We start from the raw sequence: 21096 nt of genomic DNA, 5'->3' as shown, positions 1-21096 counted from the left end.
TACACCCTGAAAAACCAACAAAAAAAAGCCAGATTGTAGCGGCCAATCGAGAAACATGCTGATCAAAATATTTTTCGCCCCCCCCCCCATTGGCGAAAGCTGGATCCGCCCCTGTATATATGAGAATAATGAACATGAGGGTGTTGGTGAAAGTGCGTGTGAAGAATGAATATGAGGGTGTGGGTAAGTATGGTGAACAGAACTAATATGAGGGTGTGGGTGAGGATGGGTGTGAAGAATATATATGAGGGTGTGGGTGAGCATGGGTGTGAAGAATGAATATGAGGGTGTGGGTGAGCATGGGTGTGAAGAATGAATATGAGGGTGTGGGTGAGCATGGGTGTGAAGAATGAATATGAGGGTGTGGGTGAGCATGGGTGTGAAGAATGAATATGAGGGTGTTAATGAGCATGGTTGTGAAAATGAATATGAGGTTGTGGGTGAGTATGATGAGAAGAATGAATATGATGCTGTGGGTGAGTATAGGTTTAAAGAATGAATATGAGATTGTTAGTGAGTATGGTAGTGAAGAATGATTATGAGGGTGTGGGTGAGCATAGTTGTGAAGAATGAATATGAGAGTGTGGGTGAGCATAGTTGTGAAGAATGAATATGAAATTGTGGGTGAGTATGGTAAGAAGAATGAATATGAGGGCGTGGGTGTGTACGGTATGAGTGAGCATGGGTGTCAAGAACGCATAAAGGGGGTTGATGAGTATGGGTGTGAAAATGAGTGTGATCTTGGATGAGTATTTGCATGAATTAGGAATATTTATGTCATATCAAATGGGACTTCCTCAATGATATGTCAGTTGTTAATGATGTACGTGACTGTCTTTCATATTGATTTCGATTACATTTGTTGTTTGTGTTTGAGTCAATTCGTGGAAACAAATAAAGAAATGAATATGTAATCCGGTCACCATGATTTTGATTTCGGCATCAAAACACATTTTCCGAATACACATTCTCGGCATACTCTATCCCTAGCAAAAAATAATGATAAAAGAAAATTAATTTTTATTTCCTGTTTTCTGAGGCGCGCTGTTCATTTCATATATTCCTATACAACATAGAAATAAATAGAAATAAACACTGCAAGCAGAGGTTAAACTTCAAGTCTGTTTATGAGCGAATTATTTCGTCGAGAGACTTGATATTTGAGCTTATTAATTCCATGAATGAGGTTTCTGATATAGGCCTATGATATGTGCACTGTAATCTTTAGAGAATATGAAGTTAGTCTGACGCAAAATTAGTGTGGAGTTTCATCTGTCTCTTAGTACAGCAGCTTCGATAAAATGGCAGCCATTTACACCATGAAAGTGTTTATATCTCGTTTATTATTTTTACTTTGTTTCCTGATATCGACAAAAGGTACGTTGATTGAGTTTTCATTGATGAAAAATGTTCTCTGATGTATATTTCATATGTAATGCTGATATATATTCATGATTATGCATTACCATTGGTTTAAAAATTGTATATTTTAGGTCTGTTTTAAAAACGCCTTTAGTTTTTTTTCGGATGTATGACTGCGTTTATGCCCGCTCATTGTACTTAAGCCCAGAATACGTGTTTGAAACTGACACATCATGTTTCATGGGTAAGGATTATTTTAAATGATCATTTCAATGAGGACTTTTAAAATATAAATTGGGTGTAATCAAACACAATAATGGCAGGTGATATGTGTATGATGGGGTGACCATAATTTGCGCACATTTTAACAGTCATCATGAAGTTGCTTTTCAATCAAAAATTTCTCACAACTCACAAAAATTAATCAAAATCATGAATACCAGAAGGAAGGCAAGATTCCAAAGTCAAATTCGTCTGACGGAATTATAAAGTAGGTCAAGGGTTTCGCTGGCATCGCGATCTCAAAATTCTACGGCGATCGACTAATGCGCGCTCGGCTGAAAAAAGTGTCATAAAAAAGTGTGATCTTAATTTGCGCACGATCGTTTTGCAAGGCTTTAGAAAAGAAATCAAGCAGACAAAGGTAAGATAATTGTATCAGATGGAGGCTAAAATGCCATGAATCCGGTTGGTATCACATTTTCCTTACTTATTTGGAGACCTCAGCTTAAAACTGAAGAATTCTTGATGCTTGTCGAGAAGGTCGGATTTTCTCGGAGCGGACGCAAAAGGTAACAAAATTTGCCGATGTTTTCCAATATTTTCATTAATAGAGACCTTACCTTAAATAAAATTACTAAATGTGGTATTTTAAGTCGCTCTTTCTGTTGGTGATATCAGTTTTTCAAAATATGTACTACATATTTAGGTATTTGCCCGTGCGCAAAATTAGGTAACGCGCGAATTAAGGTCACACTACCATATTTTATTGATATGAAAGATAGACCACGCAATGTCTTTTATCATAGCCTATAACTCGCCATCAGAGACTGGATTCATCATCTGGGCCCTGGAACACAAAGGTTAGCGATTAATCGTACGCTTGATTTTCACGATTGATTGTAATTTAAATTATCGTCAATGCAATCAATCGTAGGAAAATGTTCTACGATCATTGCTAACCTTTGTGTTACGGAACCCTTGTTTTTTTATTGATCCGAAATTGTTGCTGAAGATCTGATCCATGTACGTCATAATGCATATAGAGCAAGCGCATTCTTCACGTAATCCACGCGTACACACTAGTGCGTACATCAAGTAAACCACCTGACTACGCAACTTTTAAGCAGCGGGTGACGTCACTCAATATAAATCGCAGTTTACAATACAGTGCAAACTTTTATATTCACTGAGGTGACGCCAGAACTTAAAATATAACAAATGCGATCCTTGCAACTATCATGACTTTGATCCGGTGATGGCATAACCACCTATCACTGATTCAAATCAACATAACCTATGTAATTTTTTATCTCCTTTGAATTCAGTGAGATAAAATACCCTCGAAATCTCTCCAAAATCGTATTCTGAGAACCTTCGTTGGTATTCTGAGATCTATTTTTATTTTAGATAATAAATATCAGGCTCTGGAAGGGTATAGTGAAATTATTTATCCGAGGCTGGTCTTACAATTACTACAAATATAGTAGTTTTATCAGTCCTATCGAGGATTTCTAGTGCCAATTATGCTTTCAAAGGATTTTTTTTAATTTACCTGATAGCTAAAATGTCATTTCAGAAGAAAAGTTTATTTCAACAGACTGATAAAATGATTTGTTTTTCCAAAATAAAATGACCTCAGAAAAACCAACCCTGACTTTTCTTTCACGCTGGCCCCTCATCGAATGGTATTACTATTCTACCCTCTTTTGTCTTCTTGTTCATCTAACTTCCCCCATTCTTTAATCCCCCCCCCCCTTCTTCCCTTCCTTTGTCATATTTAATACCTAGATTTCCAACTGGCCTTGCGTAGTATGCTGTGTCACTATAATCCCTCCCCCACCCCGACCCTCCTGATCAAAGGTTCAATTTTTACTATTCGCTCCACGACATATTATTACTTTCAGTACAAAATCCAACGGCACTTAATCTTTCTTTATCGATTGTAATTTATAATCTTATCCAACGTGATATAATTTCTCTAACTTCCCCCTACATTTCTCCTTGTGTGTTCTCCTCCAAACTTTTCTTAACTTACATACTTAAATATATGTATGTATTAGATCTACTGATTTTGGCCTAAATCTTGTCCACCACTTTCAACTTTTATGTTTAGCTTAAACTATTTCCGTAAGTGTTTATTATTGCGAAGTATGTTTTTATGCATGTAAATGTCTACTGTTGTAAATGTATGGCTATATTTCGTTATGATTAGACATACAGTTTATTTTTAATTGTAAAAAATGACATGCCGTCCTTGCTCTCTGCTTTCTAACGAATGAATTAAGTGACATAATTATTGTTTTCAAGTTGCTGCTTAAAGTGAACTAACACGGTTGATATATACTGTATCATTCAATAAAAACAAACATTTACGCGCTTTTGAAAAACAAGTATGGTATACACCTTGTAAGAGCAGGGCACCCCCCCCCCCCCCCCCCCTCCCAATGTCGGTTGTTTAAGCGATGAAAGTTTCTCGCATGTCAAATATTGCACAATTTGTGTCAAAATTTGTAATGTACTCGCCCTCTGAGCATACCTTGATTGTAGTGGGCAAAGTGCAGCTTTGGTTTGTTTGTTTATATTTCCGCGGTCGATAGTGTGTGTGGCTATTAAATCTTAAATAAAACGGTTAGTATGCTGCATTAGGGATTTCACCGTGACATTTTTTATAAAGAGCTTCCTTATGGACCATGTATTTACACTGTACTTGGATTATGTCTTTTGTTTGAACGGAAATGAATAAATAAATCTAAATCTAAATCATATATATATATACATATATAATATAATCAAACTAAATGAAGAATAGTCAAAGAATGCTCAAATATTCCACTTTAACTAGTTTCGTCTTTAATTCTTCTGAAGAATCTTTACACATCTCATCCTTATTTCGAGAAGTTAAGACATGGCAGATTACAAAATATAAATATGCATCAAGACAACTACCCCCTGGACAGACACATCCGGACAATCAACCGGAGGTCAATAACCCCCCCCCCCGGACAATTACCCCTATGACAGTTACCCCCGGACAATTAACCCCTGAAGAATTTTCCCCGACGATAACTACCTCCCCCCCCCCCCGGACGATCACACCCGCACAAATACCCCCTAGGTAAATTACCCCGGGAACAATTACCCCCTAGGACGATTACCCCCCAGACAAAGAAAGAGCACAAAGTCATACGACGGCCTTACCATGCTTACGTTTGACGTAAGAAGTACTCGACGCATTCTCGAGTATATCGGAATCAAAGTAAAGTGGGGGGGGGGGGTTGGCTCGCCATATAGGCCACCGGAAGATGTGATTGCAGCTTTTAACCATACATTCCGCATTGTAACTGTCGCGCCGCCCAATTACCGCTACTTTCCGTGCGTTCAGACGTGCCAAAGTAGTGGGGGGGAAGAACAAGATATTTGAATGAAAATGTACGATTACATTAAGAAGGTATAAAGTGATACAATGCATTTTGGTGTTGTTGTTGTTGTTGTTGAAACGCTGGATAAAGAATTTTGCAGCTTACGGCATTTTAATTGCCGGGGTCTGAACTTCGTTTGGGAGAAGAATATCATGAGACGTACACGATACAAATTATACATGGCAGTTTGGTATAAATGTTTTGTGTTTGAACAGAGTATGATAACTGTATCTGGCGCGCGCGAAACATATATAGTGTTGAATTCTTTTATGAGATTTCTCCACTTAATCAACGGCAAAATTAGAAGGGAATTGGGAGACTTTTCTATGCACACTTTACATGCCTTACGACTCGCCATTGCTTTGGTACATTAGTCCGCCACTCTTAGCAAGGATGGAGTGGGTATAAACGGAAAGGGGTGGGGGGAAGCTCCTCTTGGATGGATACCTGTATGTAAAGAAAACGGATCTTGCTGATGGCTTTGAAGGCTTCGGATGCGAGCTGCGAAGAAAAAAGCGCCAGTGCAAGACACGGGTTATGGTAGGTATCGCCATGGACCTTTTATCTAGCCCGGCAGTAATCTACCACAAATTAATGTTATGGATAATTTTTTCCAGGGGCTGTGGAGCATATTTGAAAGGTCGGGATCTGAGAAGGAAGTGTAAGGTGAATTGAATCCGTGAAAAAATATCACATTAATTGTCAGTTTAATTAATCTTATTCAAATGGATCCAATGGCACTTAATACATGTATATCCAGTTTCGAAATCAATTTACAAACATTATTTCAGGTCGCACATCGAACTGTTTCATTATTTGGTTTGAATTACGCATGCTGTTCATGATTTCAAGAAGTGCTCAGTAAAATTTTCCGTTTTCAGGTCTGAATATTAAAGAAAATCAACTCACCCTACGCGCTCGCATTATTTATCCCTTTTTTAGATCAGATTGTCAAAATTTATATGCTTGCGCTGCGCGCTCGCGTTTTGATAAGTGAGATTTATATATACTTCTTTATAATTTTTTCATAAACGGTAGGCAAACGGGAGGCTTGGAGCGAAATCCCCCCCCCCCCCTCCATTTTTCATGACTCAGAAGGCGCTGCTAAAAAAGGGGGGAGAAAGGGAAGAAAAATGAAAAAGGAAAGGGGAAAATAGAAAGTGAGAGGGAGAGAGAGGAGAAGGGGCAGTATAAAAGAGAAAGGGAAAGTTATTAAGTTAAGTTAGAAAATATTTCGGAAACCTGTACAACCGGCCGAGACTTACAATGGGTCCCGCTTGATTCTAACATAGATGCCGGAAAGAAAGGGGGGGGTAATTGTCCTGGGGTATATGTCCTCAAAGGTAATTGTTTGGGGTAATTGTCCGGGAGGTAATTGTCCTAGAGCCAATAAATTCTAATGAGCCAATCGTTGAATAGGAACGGACTGCGCAGCACGAACCAACGTTGTCCAATTTTTCTGCGCAACTTGATTTTGACACTAAAATATCTCGTCTCGCTCATTAATGCGTGAAGTGTTCGTCTTATATTACATATCAAAATATACAGGAATGGTTAAATCGTATGATGATATAAATGAAATATCATATTAATTTGCGTTTAACAGCCATGGGAATCCCGGTTTCTTTTATTTTCCTGCAACGCACTGTTAATTATATTTGATCACTATATCCATGATTGTTGGATAGCCCTTTCATTTTGTTTCCAATCTCCGACAGTTTTATTAGCTTTTTCTCTTTCTTTCTGACGAAGACGTTTTGAACAGTGTCAACTATGACATTTTACTCTTAATTTCCTTTTGTCGAAAATGAATTATATTCATCAAGAAAATAAAGATTGAATTCGGCTATCAAAAACAAAGACGACAAGACCACACTTGTCGAAACGTCGAGTTTGGGTGGTCATTTTCAGAACCAACATTTGCACAAGAAAGATGCATGTTGTACCGTGCAACCTACTACACTATTACCATGATTACAAAGGCATCAAAGTTGACGGTCAAGGAATATAATAAGAGAATTATTGGATGGACAATGACGTGATACATGTAGGTAATGTGTGTTAGACAGTCGGACACGGGGTAATGAAGTGACTCTGAGGCCAACACAGCAGATGCTGTGTGAAAAGCCGTTCATGTGTGAAAATTGTCTCCAAAAATGATTTAAAGTGATTGGTTATCATTGGTTTGACTTTTAGAAAATCTGAGCTAGAAGGTCACACTTGTCACCTGTGTCTGTGATATGTTACAAAAATGAAGCCCAGAAAAAAATGCGTTCGAAAATAATTATTTAGTGCTTCAAAAATTGAAATATAAAGTGACCGGAAACACCATCTTAATTTCATCCCATACACTTGTGTCTACTATTTAGGCGTCTATAAGACGCCTATTTACAAAATCGGGGTTTGCCTTGTAGTTTTTGCTTTTCATTCTCAGTAATGGTTATTTTCAGGGTTTATTAGTTCTAATACATGCACTTGTACACATGTTTCATCTTGGTTTGAAAATGTTTTAAATTGGCCGCTCACAAAGTTAGACAATACCTTTAATACTCCCGCACTGCCAATTTTGGTTCTCTATTATTTTTCTTTACATGCTTTAGGATAGTTAGAAAAACGTTCACTAATATTAATATGAACTATCCAGAATCCTATATGATTTAGGAAAGTCATAACCGTTCTTGTACGAATTACTGATTTTTTGTATTCATCAGGATATACATAGATATAGAGATCAAAAGAATAGTCGGTTTTAATCACGTGATTCTGTTATGAACTTTGGTTATTTTCTGCAGGTGAGGTGGTTCATATCACTGTGCTAGCCGATGAATATACGGCGATAGAGAAACCGGTGAGGGTAGAGTACCAATGTTACCGCAGTGAACCAGATAAAGATGCCACATTGTCTTTTGGACGATCTGCACCCATAACAACGGATAGATCGCCACCACCGGAAAGGACTCACTCACAATATGATGAGATATTGTTGGTCCGATTCTCTGATCATGGGAGTACTTGGCATACAGACGGTTTTGGTCCCTTCTACTGTGAAGCTACGAAGAATGGTCGAGATGTAACAAGGGTCTCTACATTTTTCCAGAGAAGTGATGGTATGGGAGGGTCTTTCCGGCCGAAATTGCATCTAATTTAGATAACAAGCAATGAAATGAAGCAATTCGACCTTGTCTGCCTTCGTTATTCCATCATTTCAATGTATTTGTAAGACTTTTTAAAATATTTTCCATTGACATAAAGTTAAGGATTAATCTCTGGAAAAGGCTGAGTATGTTTATTTTGATAATTCAGCTAAATTTCCTAATTTATGTGGTAAAAAACGTAAATGGTCCTATACCCTCACACTAGTGCGATGTGGTATACCCGAAAAAAAAAATCTATAGATCATGTTTTTTGTATACAAAATAGGAAGAACGTACAGAATTCCATACCAACATGGATGAAGAAAAATATAAATACAAGAAAAATACGCTCCAGCAATATTTCGTTTTTGTCTCACCTGCATAGCAGAGTGAGACTATAGGCGCCGCTTTTCCGACGGCGGCGGCGTCAACATCAAATCTTAACCTGAGGTTAAGTTTTTGAAATGACATCATGACTTAAAAAGTATATAAACCTTGTTCATGAAACATGGCCATAATGTTAATCAAGTATTACTGAACAACCCATTTGAGTTTCATGTCACATGACCAAGGTCAAAGGTCATTTAGGGTCAATGAACTTAGACCATGTTGGGGGAATCAACATCAAAATCTTAACCTGAGGTTAAGTTTTTGAAATGTCATCATAACTTAGAAAATATATGGACCTAGTTCATTAAACTTGGACATAAGGTCAATCATGTATCACCAAACATCCTGCATGAGTTTCATGTCACATGACCAAGGTCAAAGGTCATTTAGGGTCAATGAACTTTGGCCGATTTGGGGGTATCTGTTGAATTACAATCAAAACTTTTTGGATCTGATTCATGAAACTTGGACATAATAGTAATCAAGTATCACTGAACATCCTGTGCGCATTTTAGGTCACATGACCAAGGTCAAAGGTCAATGAACTTTGGCCATAATGGGGGTATCTGTTGAATTACCATCATAACTTTGCAAGTTTATTGATCTGACTCTTGAAACTTGGACATAAGAGTAATCAAGTATCACTGAATATCCTGTGCAAGTTTCAGGTCACATGATCAAGGTCAAAGGTCATGTGAGGTCAATGAATTTTGGACACATTGGGGGTATTTGTTGAATTACCATCCTATCTCTGTAAGTGTATTGGTCTAGTTCATAAAACGTGGAAATAAGAGTAACCAAGTATCACTGAACATCTTGTACGAGTTATAGTAGTTTTCAAAGTCAGCAGTGCTGCTATGTTGAATCGCGTGATGCAGGTGAGACGGCCAGAGGCATTCCACTTGTTTATTCCTTTTGATTTTCTTTTTTAGAGCAAATGAAGTATATGTTTCCTTTTCTCTCTTTTTCTACGTTTTTGGAAACCCTAAACGCACCATACTGATATTGCGTCTTAATCAGAAAACTTCCTTCCATATCGCAGTCATTACTACAAATATTTCCTTTTCACAAGTTTTCAATACCCAAGAATCAGAAAACACACATTTTAGAGGTCACACACTTTGATGATTTGCTAAATGTGCAATAAAAAAATTATTTTTAGGATTTCTTAAAACGAGAATATATCATATTCTTCGCGTAATCAAAATAAACAATTAGCCCCTAAAAAAGGAAGCATGCTTACTAGTCGATTTGACAGTCTCATAGGCTCAATACACCAACCTAGAAATGTTCTATTGACAGTCTCATAGGCTCAATACACCAACCTAGAAATGTTCTAAAAAATTTTTTTTTCTTGATTCGTGTTCCTATGGGGTCTTTAGTCTGGTCTGTTAGCGTCAAAAATGCCCTACTTGTGGACACGGTGGACAAAAGCGTGATTTTTTCTCCAGACCTTTGTTTATGTATAAGAATTAAGAATGGGGTATGCTCCAAAAAATCTGGCTGCAGGAACAGTGAAAAAATGGGTGAAAATGTCAGAATTTATGAGTTCAGATTTGTCTGATATATAGACTAGCGCTAGTGCAAAACTCAATAGCAGTGCATTATTTTGCATTGGATTAGTTCTTGAATTCAGACCCTTTTTGAACAGATCTTCTGTTTGTCCTCGCATCTCAATGCACCAAATATCTGAATGAAGATGCTAACCAAGCCGAAGGGTGACGGTGGAGGGGGTTGAATGTTGGTGTGTGTGTACATATTTTGGTCTTGGGGTAAAGGTGTGCAAGACACATTTTTTGCATGTGTTGGAAATTGTGTTGCCATGGTAACAGTGTATTATTGCAAAAATAAGGTAAAAATCTTGCAGTTAGAACCACTTCCTCTGTTTTTAACCGATTCTCATGAAATTTGGCACACACATTGGTCTTGAGGTGAAGATGTCTAAGACACACTTTTGTGTGTCTTTCAGAAATCTTGTTGCCATGGTAACAACATATTATCTGGTGAAAATTTGGGAAAAAACCTTACAATTCAAACTGTTTCATCAGTTTTCAATCAATTTCCATGAAATTTGGCACACATAATGGTATTGAAGTAAAGATGTACAAGGCACTTTTTGTGTGTGTTTCCAAAATTGTGTTGCCATGGGAACAACATATTATATGGCAAAATTTAGGTAAAAACCTTGCAATTTGAACTACTTCATCAGTTTTTTGTTGTTGTTGTTGTTTTGATCCAATTCTCATGAAATAATTATGGCACACACATTGTCCTTGAGGTAAAGATGTGCAAGAACCTTTTGTCAGAGAGTGCATTGCCTTGGTAAGCATATTTAGCCAGAAATATGGGGAAAACTCATTGTGGATCAGTCTACTTCTCAGTTTTGAGCCTGTGCTCATAAAAGTTGACACAAATATTCATTTTGGGTAAAGATTCATATTCAGTATTAAAAGGGAATCAATCATCCCTAAGGCTACTAGTATGTAGAATTCAAATTGGCAACTGGGTAAGTAAATTATGACAAGGGGTGGGGCCGCAAGGACAACTTTCCCATAAGACTAGTAGTTATCAGGATTTTTGGTTTTCTCCTAAATCCCTATTCCATTGGGGCCGTAATATAAACCCGGTAGTATGTTTTGTGTCCTCATGAAAGAAAGATATAATTTGAAGTAAAACTTTTGAAAAAAGAAATTTTAGCTAATTAATTATTCCAGTACATGGAAGAGTGGTCCTTGCCTTCTTAAATCACTGTGACATAACATATGCAGTCAATTTGAAGTCTTCATGGGTATAGTGATTACCAATGTTTATAACTTCAATATGTTCACAACTTTGTTATGGTTTGTCCGATATTGTTCAAACTTTGACCTATAAACTTGTCTGATTTTTCATTTTCCTCTAAAAACAAGTGTTTATTTGGGTTTGATTCCCCTTTATAACGTCATATAATAGCGCAGGGTATTAATCACCTTCAATAATATTTATAGGCTTTTGGGGGGGGGGCGGAGAAGGTCCTTAAAAACTGACAACATAAAAATATAGAAGGTTAAAGGCCATGACCATGAGGAACTTAAACACTCTAAAAAAATACCCCTTACATTTTTTATTTGGGGGGGGGGCTTTAGAAAATTGCCACATAAAGATTAAAATGAAATTATAACGACTAGGAACTTAACCCCCCCCCAAAAAAAAAAAGGGAAATCCTTTACACTTCAGCATATTAATTTAAAGCCTCAAACATTCTGCTTTGAAAAAAAAAGTTTCCGGTGTCCAATTAATCAATGTTTTATTTGAAGCTTGAAGCAGGGGCTGTCACAGAAATATACTGAAAAAAATAATGAAAGAAAATGTAAGGCTAAAATCTATTGTGTACATTTTTGATATGGTATGTTACTGAGTCATGGATTTGCAAGTGAATTTCTAAAACAAGTGCAGAGATTTTTGTATATATTTATATTTCTATAACAATTAGTTGCATGATTAAAGGTACACTTTAAAATATGTCAGAAAAAATATACTTGGAGAGAGACAGGAAACAGAAGGAGATGGCATGGTGAAGCTCAAAATCAAGAGTGATGTGAAAGTTAAAAAGAAAGAGTAGGAACGGAATATGAATATGAATAAAAGACTGAGTAGGAGAATATAAATAAACAATGGTTAATTGGGTACTGTAAACAATTTTTTATCAAATCAGAATGCATAAAGCTTCAAATGAATGGTCTGAAGTGCAAAGGACTCTTCTTACCTTTGAAGGGGGGGGGGCATTTTCTGCTAAAAAGTATTATCAGCCCCCTATTTTTTCGGGGGGGGGGTTAAATTCCTATTCATAATCCTTTAACTGTAATTTTAATGAGGTCATTTTCTAAAGACCTCATCCCCCCCCAAAAAAAAGAGTAATGTCTAGCTTTAAAAATGCATTGACCCCTGAGGGACAAAGGTGTAGACTGGTTTGAGCATGGGGAAGTAGAACTAAAAGTGGTATGGGGAGGGGTGCACATCTTGGGGAGGTGGAACTAAGGTTTGGAAAATCAGCTGTTGAAAGTAGAAAGGGTACACATTTTGTTTTGCTTGCCAGTGTTGGAACTCCTCTGCTTCAGCGGAAGGTTTCATATTCACCCAATGTACCTCCAGCCTATATGCCCTTTTTTTAAAGAGTGTTTATCATTTTTATGTTTCTAATGGCCACTGTCTTTAACCCTCTTTGATGTCAGATTTAAAGGACTAATCCTGCCCCTTCCCCCCCAACCCAGAAACATTAAAGAAGGTGATTAATACCCCCACATTTTAATACAGAGAAGACATTTAGAATTTAATATGAATCTTTACCCTAAGATGAATATTTCTTCCAATTTTTATGAGCACTGACTAAAAACAGGGGAGAAGTTTGATTCACAATAAGTTTTCCTACATTTCTGGCTATCATATGTGGCTACCCTGGTAATGCACTCTCTGACAAATGCAAAAAAAAAGGTTCTTGCACATCTTTACCCCAAGGCCAATGTGTGAGCCAAATTTCACGAGAATTGGTTCAAAACTGATGAAGTAGTTCAAATTGCAAGTTTTTTACCTAAATTTTGCCATATGATATTTTGTTACCATGAAAATAGAGTTTCTAAAACACACACAAAAAGTGCCTAGTACATCTTTACTTCAATACCAATGTGTGTGCCAAATTTCATTAGAATTGATTGAAAACTGATGAAGCAGTTTGAATTGTAAGATTTTTTTCCCAATTTTCACCATATAATATGTTGTTACCATGGCAACAAGATTTCTGAAAGACACACAAAAGTGTGTCTTAGACATCTTCACCTCAAGACCAATGTGTGTGCCAAATTTCATGAGAATCAGTTAAAAACAGAGGAAGTGGTTCTAACTGCAAGATTTTTACCTTATTTTTGCAATAATACACTGTTACCATGGCAACACAATTTCCAACACATGCAAAAAATGTGTCTTGCACACCTTTACCCCAAGACCAAAATATGTACACACACACCAACATTCAACCCCCTCCACCGTCACCCTTCGGCTTGGTTAGCATCTTCATTCAGATATTTGGTGCATTGAGATGCGAGGACAAACAGAAGATCTGTTCAAAAAGGGTCTGAATTCAAGAACTAATCCAATGCAAAATAATGCACTGCTATTGAGTTTTGCACTAGCGCTAGTCTATATATCAGACAAATCTGAACTCATAAATTCTGACATTTTCACCCATTTTTTCACTGTTCCTGCAGCCAGATTTTTTGGAGCATACCCCATTCTTAATTCTTATACATAAACAGGGTCTGGAGAAAAAATCACGCTTTTGTCCACCGTGTCCACATAATTCCGCTAACTGACCAGACTACTTAGAACAAATTCAGCTTGGTTGCCCAAGGTTGCCGTTTGGGCAATTTTGCTAATTTGCATAAATCCTAAATGGCCGCCAGATGCCAACTTGAAAACCTAACTTTTGAACCCCTTTCCCTAAAATAATGCGAAATGACTTTTTTTGGGGTTTAGAGATGTGTAGAACCGATTTCTGGAATAATTTTTGCAATATATGGTCATCTTCAGGTCAAATCCAAGATGGCCGCCAGATGCCATCTTGAAAAAATTACTTTTGATCCCCTCGCCCCAAAAGGAAGAGTAATACTTTTTTTAGGGGTTTCCGGGTGCGAAGAAACCCTTTGTGCTGTCTATTTTGCAATATAATGTCACCTTCAGGTCAAATCCAAGATGGCCGCCATATGACGCCATCTTGAAATATCAACTTCTGAACCCTTTGCAGGGGCGACATCGTTTCCGCACAACATTTCACGAATGAGATCAATCCTGACCATGGAGGCTAAATAGTGAACTACTGCTGACCAAGTCAATGGCTAAAAAAAATACACGCGAAATGGACCATGGCCCAAACCTAAAGAGGATTCATTCTAAGTTGAGCAGTTGATGGCGAAATGTAACATCCAAGATGTAACTTAACCTTGACCTTAAACTTGATGATTAATAAAAGAAATGAGTATTCTTACTGAAATCCCTTTACATTAGCTTTTACACGTATCAGCCTCGGAAAGTATTTTTTCAATGGCGGTTGGCGGCCATCTTGGATTTGATCTGAAGGTTATCATTTATGCAAAATTAAAGCATAAATTGAATCAACATAATAAATGACTTATAAATAGAGTTATTATTCATGATTCTGGGGCAAAGGGTTCAGAAGTTGATATTTCAAGATGGCGTCATATGGCGGCCATCTTGGATTTGACCTGAATCTTGACATTATATTGCAAAATAGACAGCAGAAATGGATTCTGCACACCACAAACCCCTAAAAAGAGGTATTACTCTTTATTTAGGTGGGGTAAATGTGTACCTGGCAGGAATTTATTCCTTGAAATGCCAACGCGTTGTAAAAGGCTGCGAGGCTAAAGCCAGGGTAATCATGGTAATAATATCCAATCAAGCGCATAGGGACGCATTTCGTCAGTGATATGCGCTATAGCATGTTGGTATTATTATATCTTTAAAATTCATATTTAAGTTTAACAATCACAATTTTGCACTAAGTTTTATCGCATCATTCGGCCATATTGTTGTCCATGTTAACAGCTAAATTCATACCAAGTGATGGAGTGTTTACGAAGACAGTCAATGTGAATGACACAGGAGTAGTGATCTCAATGACTAATCGATACCAACCTGATGATAATGTGATTACATGGAGGAAAGATGGTGGTGTTGTTCTTACACAATATGAGGGACAGACCAATATCAACTTCCCAAACCCAATCCAGATATCAGACCAAGGGATCTTTGAGATCTACTATGATGGCGAGAGAAGTCAGAACAGAGGAGGAATCCACAGACTTATTGTCAGAGGTACAATTTAAAACTCCCCAATGCTATTTTGGGCTGTTAACTTGTTGTAACTAATGATTTTTTTAATATAGACAAAAATTAAATAAAAATTTAATAAAGAATCAAAAGTACATGTATAAGAATTATCAAAAGGAATAAATTTTATATTAATAATTTACCCAAATCAACCAATTACAAATTGCATTTTACTTGTCTCGCCGGCAGAGCAGAAGCAAGGCATAACTCATACGCGCTGCTTTTCCGATGGTGGCCGAATCGTATTAAAGCATTGATGTAAACCAAGGTTTACCATGTTCATTTTTAGAATGTCATAACTTGGAGAATATTAGGACCTCTTTCATTAATCTTCGACCTACAGTATAGGGGTAATCGGGCATTAAGGATCACATGGAATTTGTTTTACGTTAATAAGATTAAAAGTCAAATTTTCAAGATGATAAAGTCCTTAGTCCATGAATCTAATGTTAATGTCCATTAAGTATTGGCATATAGATGAATATAATCATAGTCAATGGGCCAAGGTGAGAAGTCACTTGGTGGTCTAAAAATGGCCTGAAATGAAAAAAGAATAGCAAACGTTGAAGATTCCAATTTTCCAGATTTAGAATCTTTTAAGCTTTGACGCAAATTTTATTAGGTATCTCTTTAACCTTTAATGGAAAGTCACTGGGCCAAAGTCGCATGCCGTTTTAGATCACTTTGCTTTGATAACGATCGGTATTTTGTTGATTTCTTAGGAATATTTATTGATGATTGAATGATTATTTTTGAGGACAATGTCATTTGAGGTCATAGTAATATGGGTTTCCATATCGAATAAACACTTGTTTCTGTAATTTTGAAAATCAACTCAATTTGTTTTCACGTTTAATTGGGCTTGAATTTATTTTGCATGATTACCAACAAACGGCTTTTATGTGATTAAAATGTCAGGTCATTGAATAGAGGTGAAGGAAAACTCCATGTCCAAGTCTTTGGAACAAAATTGCTATTTGTCGTAGTTTCTCAAGCGAGTTGTTGTATAAATTCGTTTCTTTATTATGAATTCATGTAATAATATAATAATATTGGTATTTATAAAGCGCTTTATCTATCTACGGCTGTTCAAAACGCTTCACAATTATTATTACCCGGTCACGGGATTCATAGCATTCCAAGCAGCCTGCTAGGCTGCAGGCCTAACTAAACCAACCACAATGACAGTTGTTTCCTACCGGTACCCAATTAACACCTGGGTGAGAGTGGCAAGTGTGGATTCACGCCTTGCCATGTTGAGATTCGAACACATGACCCTCTGATTACAAGGTGAGAGTCAGAACCGCTACACCACGGCGCTTCAACATGTAGAAACAGAAAATCAGAACAAGTCAAAAAACGCGTTAGCATATCCCCTCCTTTCCCTTCTCATTACTCTACTATTGATTTTGTTATGAATTGAATTGACTCGTTATAATCCATTTGCATATTATCTTTTGCTTTATGTTTATTGTATATTCTTTTTTTTGATGCCCTGTATACTGTTCGTCTAGAACTAGCAACCTGGGCTTATTGGAATTGTTTCCCTATTTATCAATAAAAGGTGATTTACTAAAAAAAAAATGAATTGTGCAAATGGTGTGAAATGAATAATAAGTTTCAAAGTCGATAACATGGGTCATTTTATTGCAAACAAACTGAGGATTTTATTATGAAATGAGTCTCTATCCCTTTTGGTAATAAAAGTCATCTTGTGTTTTTTCCGCACAATTCTGCACTGCTGCTGTATTGAGTTGCGTTTAACAGAAGAGGGAGAAAGATGAAAGATGAATTCCACTTGTTTTGAAATAAATGATACATCTTCTGTAATCTTGACAGTTCATTCGACAATTTTTTTTGTCTTCCATGAAGCCTGTATGGATCAAGTATGAGCTATTATGTGCGTAAAACCTCAGAACACCGGACAAAGGTGAAAGGCCAGACAGGGCCGTGGGAACGATTTTTTTACCGGGGGTTCAGATGTAAATTTGACAGGCACCCCCCCCCCCCGGAAAAACGGTCTCACTACAAAAAGGAAGGTTATCTTCTTGTGCTCCACCTCTAGAAATTAGAGGAGCAAAAAAAAGGAGGGTTACATTTCTTCTTTTTTTTAAGACATTCCATTTAATGCTTCCTATGGAGGAAAATTAACGCAGCACCCCCGGCCCCCACTTCCCTGCTTCACAGGGCCATGAGGCCAGAGGCATTTCATTTGTTTACATGATGATATTTCATCTTTATTTTTTCTGTCTCTTGTCTTAGAGTGTCCTGCTGGTAGATGGGGTCCATCTGAATGCTATGGCATCTGTGACAAATGCTATAACGGTGGGATTTGTGACGACAAGTCTGGTCTGTGTATATGTCCTAACAATTTCATGGGCGATAATTGTTGCAGTAGTGAGCATTTGTTTATTTTCGTTAATAGTGGAATCAAGCACATATGGCCGATTTCAGTTTAGGTTGTGGTAGTTACAGCGTGTATTGTTAGCTGCTACAGACAGTATTTTTGTTGGACAGGACTTTTGCTTCTTAATCTATTTTACTGGATTAACATGATAATTTTCTGAGGCACGAATGATTGAGTGTAAAATGAGCTGATGAATTGATGCTGCATTGTTAAATACCAGCGGCTCATCACGCTTTCTACCAAAGTTTAATGGGGAATCCAACTTTGACCATGCTGTGTGAAGACGCAAAATAGGTAAAAGCAGAATAGTGAAGATTTGAAAGAAATTGTAAAAGCTAAGTAAGTATATGATGACAAGTGGTAGGAACAACTTTCCAATGAATGATTTGTGGGGGGGGGGGGCTAACAACCTACCCCCACCCCACCCCTCCCCTTATAGTAATCAAATTTTAACAAAAGTGGCATATCGTTTTGTGTCAACATGATAAAAAATATACTCATACTTCGGGAAAATCATATTTCAGCCATTTATGTACTGAAGTAAATGGGGATGAGTTACCCCTGTATCACAATGACATCGGCTAATTTGATGGTTCCATGGATATAGTATTTACCAAATATTACCAAATTTAAAATTTCATAACTGTCTTATTATTTGTATGGTATTGTTCATGCTCTCACCCATGTCCTTTTATGATTTTCTTTTTCCTCTGAAATTAGGTTTTTATCTGGGTTTGATTTCTCTTTAATCCCAACTTACCGGGCCGGCGACATATTGAAGAATAATCCGCCGCGCAAATTGCTTAACCGCGCCGTTCACTGGCGGAACTTTAGAGACCAAATTCGTGACGCCCTGGTACCAGTTCAGAAATGACGTCGCATCTCTTAGTACATGTCAGAAAGCTCATAGCCAAAGATTCGATAGCTCAAAAACATGGTTTGATGTGCATAGTCATTACAAAAAGTGTTTTCAGATGTTTTTTTAAATGAGTGATTATTTTTTTTTACTTTCATTAACATCAGACAGTTTAGTTGATGCCATTCATGGCCGAAACAATGTCACAGACAAATTTTGTCGAAAAAAAAACAATGAAAAAAGAAACCGAAGACATACATAGGAAATAGATTTTGGTATATACCGGAATATTCTTTATTTCAATTTGTAAATATTTTCAACAAAAAAATAGCCTTATAGGAACTTTATATAACGTATAATCGTAAACAATGATTTCTGAATAAATTATGAAATAAAATGTATGGATTAATGTAGCAATCTACCTACGCAGCCGCGTAGAAAATTTCATTTGCTTCCTTCGTGAAAATTTTCGTGGCGATTGCGTTATCTGCAGTCGAGATCTTGAAGCCCCCCCCCCCCACCAGGAATTTAAGCTCACAAATTGCGCAGAGGTAAGGGTTAAATCAAACCCAAGTTTAGAATACAGGCTTTTTAGTTTGATTTATGGCCTTTTACACGTAAATCCTGAATCATCATTGTAATGACATTGCCATTCATTTTAAGAATCACCGGACCTTTCACACGCTCACTCGAAAACTGTTATTTCAATTAGAATTCTAGAGCGAAGGCGATTTGTGTCCTTGGTGACTTGTCAATCAAAGCACTGCATCACAAATACAAGAAAATCGTAATTTGAATGATGATTCCAATGAAAAATAAGGCCAATGACGAATTTTCAGCACGTTTGAAACCGAACTAGAACATCATTAGAATCACGAACGCTAATCACAATCACGAATACAATTGTACTCCGGATGTGAATTACAGTTAAGTTTCACTCACTTGTATATACATGTTTTGTTTTTATGCTTTTAGTGCCCCTTTTGATACCAGTTTTGCTGAAAGGGCACTATTGAAATATTGCTTAATAAGTAAATAAATAAATTGCGGTACGAATTTTGCGTGTGAAAGGCTTGACCTATAAAACATCTTTGGGGGCGGAGCTTAAGCGACCTTTTAATCACTTCTGCAGAAAATACAGCTCCCATGCACTCATCGTACTTTGTATTTGCGATGCAGTGATTCGATTGGCAAGTCACCAAGGAAACATACCGTCTTCGCTCGGAAATTCCAATTCAAATCACAGATTTCGAGTGAGCGTGCGTAAGGTCCAATGATTTCAAAGACGAACTGCAATCATCATTACTACGATGATTCAAGATTCACGTGTGAAAGGACCCTCAGTTTGCAGGAATAACGGTGGGAATAGATTTGGGTACGGGTGCGAATATAGATGCTCCTATGATTTTGACGGTTCTGCTCAATGTCGAGGAAGTCTTTTCTGCCTACCTGATCCTTATGGATGTTCATGTGATGTTGGGTCTCGTGGTCTTGCGTGCGACAGCGGTAAGTCATGTTTTTATTCCAATAGAGCGTTTCATGAAAGACCTCAGTTGTCGGACGTTTTAATGTCAAGTCCCATTTTATCAGACAGTTACCATAGTAACAGTGCTTCTCAACCAATAAAAAATCAAGAAAAGTTTTCAGATCTGACGACTTGTCGGACAGTTCAAGAGTTCATGAAACGCTGCCAGTTTAATAGACTGAAACCATACATTTATGCTGTACGGTGTTGTGATCATAATTTGCGTATTGTCATTTTTTGCGCATGGTTGCATATCTCGAAAAATGATCTGATACCAGCAACAGAAGCAAAAAAATATGTAATGAAATTGTGTTACCCCCAGCCCGGGGGTTATAGCATGATACCTACATGATACCTATATCCCACACAAAGGTCAAAGAAAAGGGGCTCTGGACTACTCTAGGAACAACAATTGCAAAAAAATGCAATGCTATGGACCTGACCTTTGAAACAATTGGGGTCCCGGAACTATTTTTTCATTTAAAAAATCGTCATTTTACTAGCAGAGGTCTTAAAACAAGTAAATAAAATATGATGCCAACCGATTTCATAACACTTTAACCTCATTTTCTTATACAATTATCTGGTTGATTTCTTTTCTCAAGCTTTGCAAAACCAGCATGTGTAAACTAAGACCAAATTTTTTATCACTTTTTTAGTCGAGCGGAAACTAGTCCATCTTCATAGAACTTCGATACCAGTGAAACCTTCGACCTACTTAATAACGGACAAATCCACCCCAACAATAAGTTGCCTTGAATAAAAAGAGAAAAAATTCGAAAAGCATAACACTGAAAATATCATCAAAATCGGATGTAAGATAAGTAAGTTATGACATTTTCGCTTAGTTTCACAAAACAGTTGAACGTCCTGGTCGGTATGCAAATGGGAGACTGATG

The 21096-nt window shown here is 37.2% G+C and overlaps 1 protein-coding gene across 1 annotated transcript; it reads left to right on the top strand.

The window, feature by feature from the left end:
• Positions 1–373: 373 nt before the first annotated feature.
• Positions 374–20825, top strand: LOC121423511 (tyrosine-protein kinase receptor Tie-2-like). Its single transcript, XM_041618861.1, has 6 exons — positions 374–476; positions 7796–8110; positions 15125–15394; positions 17672–17806; positions 20017–20178; positions 20803–20825. Exons 1-6 carry the CDS (start codon positions 374–376, stop codon positions 20823–20825), a joined length of 1008 nt encoding a protein of 335 aa, XP_041474795.1.
• Positions 20826–21096: the final 271 nt, after the last annotated feature.

This window comes from Lytechinus variegatus, chromosome 11 (genome assembly GCF_018143015.1).
Source record: "Lytechinus variegatus isolate NC3 chromosome 11, Lvar_3.0, whole genome shotgun sequence".
NCBI lineage: Eukaryota > Metazoa > Echinodermata > Echinoidea > Temnopleuroida > Toxopneustidae > Lytechinus > Lytechinus variegatus.
The sequence above is the reverse complement of the archived record's forward strand: the minus strand, read 5'-3'. Positions and strand labels throughout refer to the sequence as shown.

Bases quoted from the DNA above. Each gene is read 5' to 3' on its own strand.
- LOC121423511 (XM_041618861.1), top strand. From the start codon at position 374: ATGGGTGTGAAGAATGAATATGAGGGTGTTAATGAGCATGGTTGTGAA. The intron at 8,111-15,124 runs GTATGGGAGGGT...CCATGTTAACAG, and splicing joins ATTTTTCCAGAGAAGTGATG to CTAAATTCATACCAAGTGAT. The intron at 15,395-17,671 runs GTACAATTTAAA...CTCTTGTCTTAG, and splicing joins CCACAGACTTATTGTCAGAG to AGTGTCCTGCTGGTAGATGG.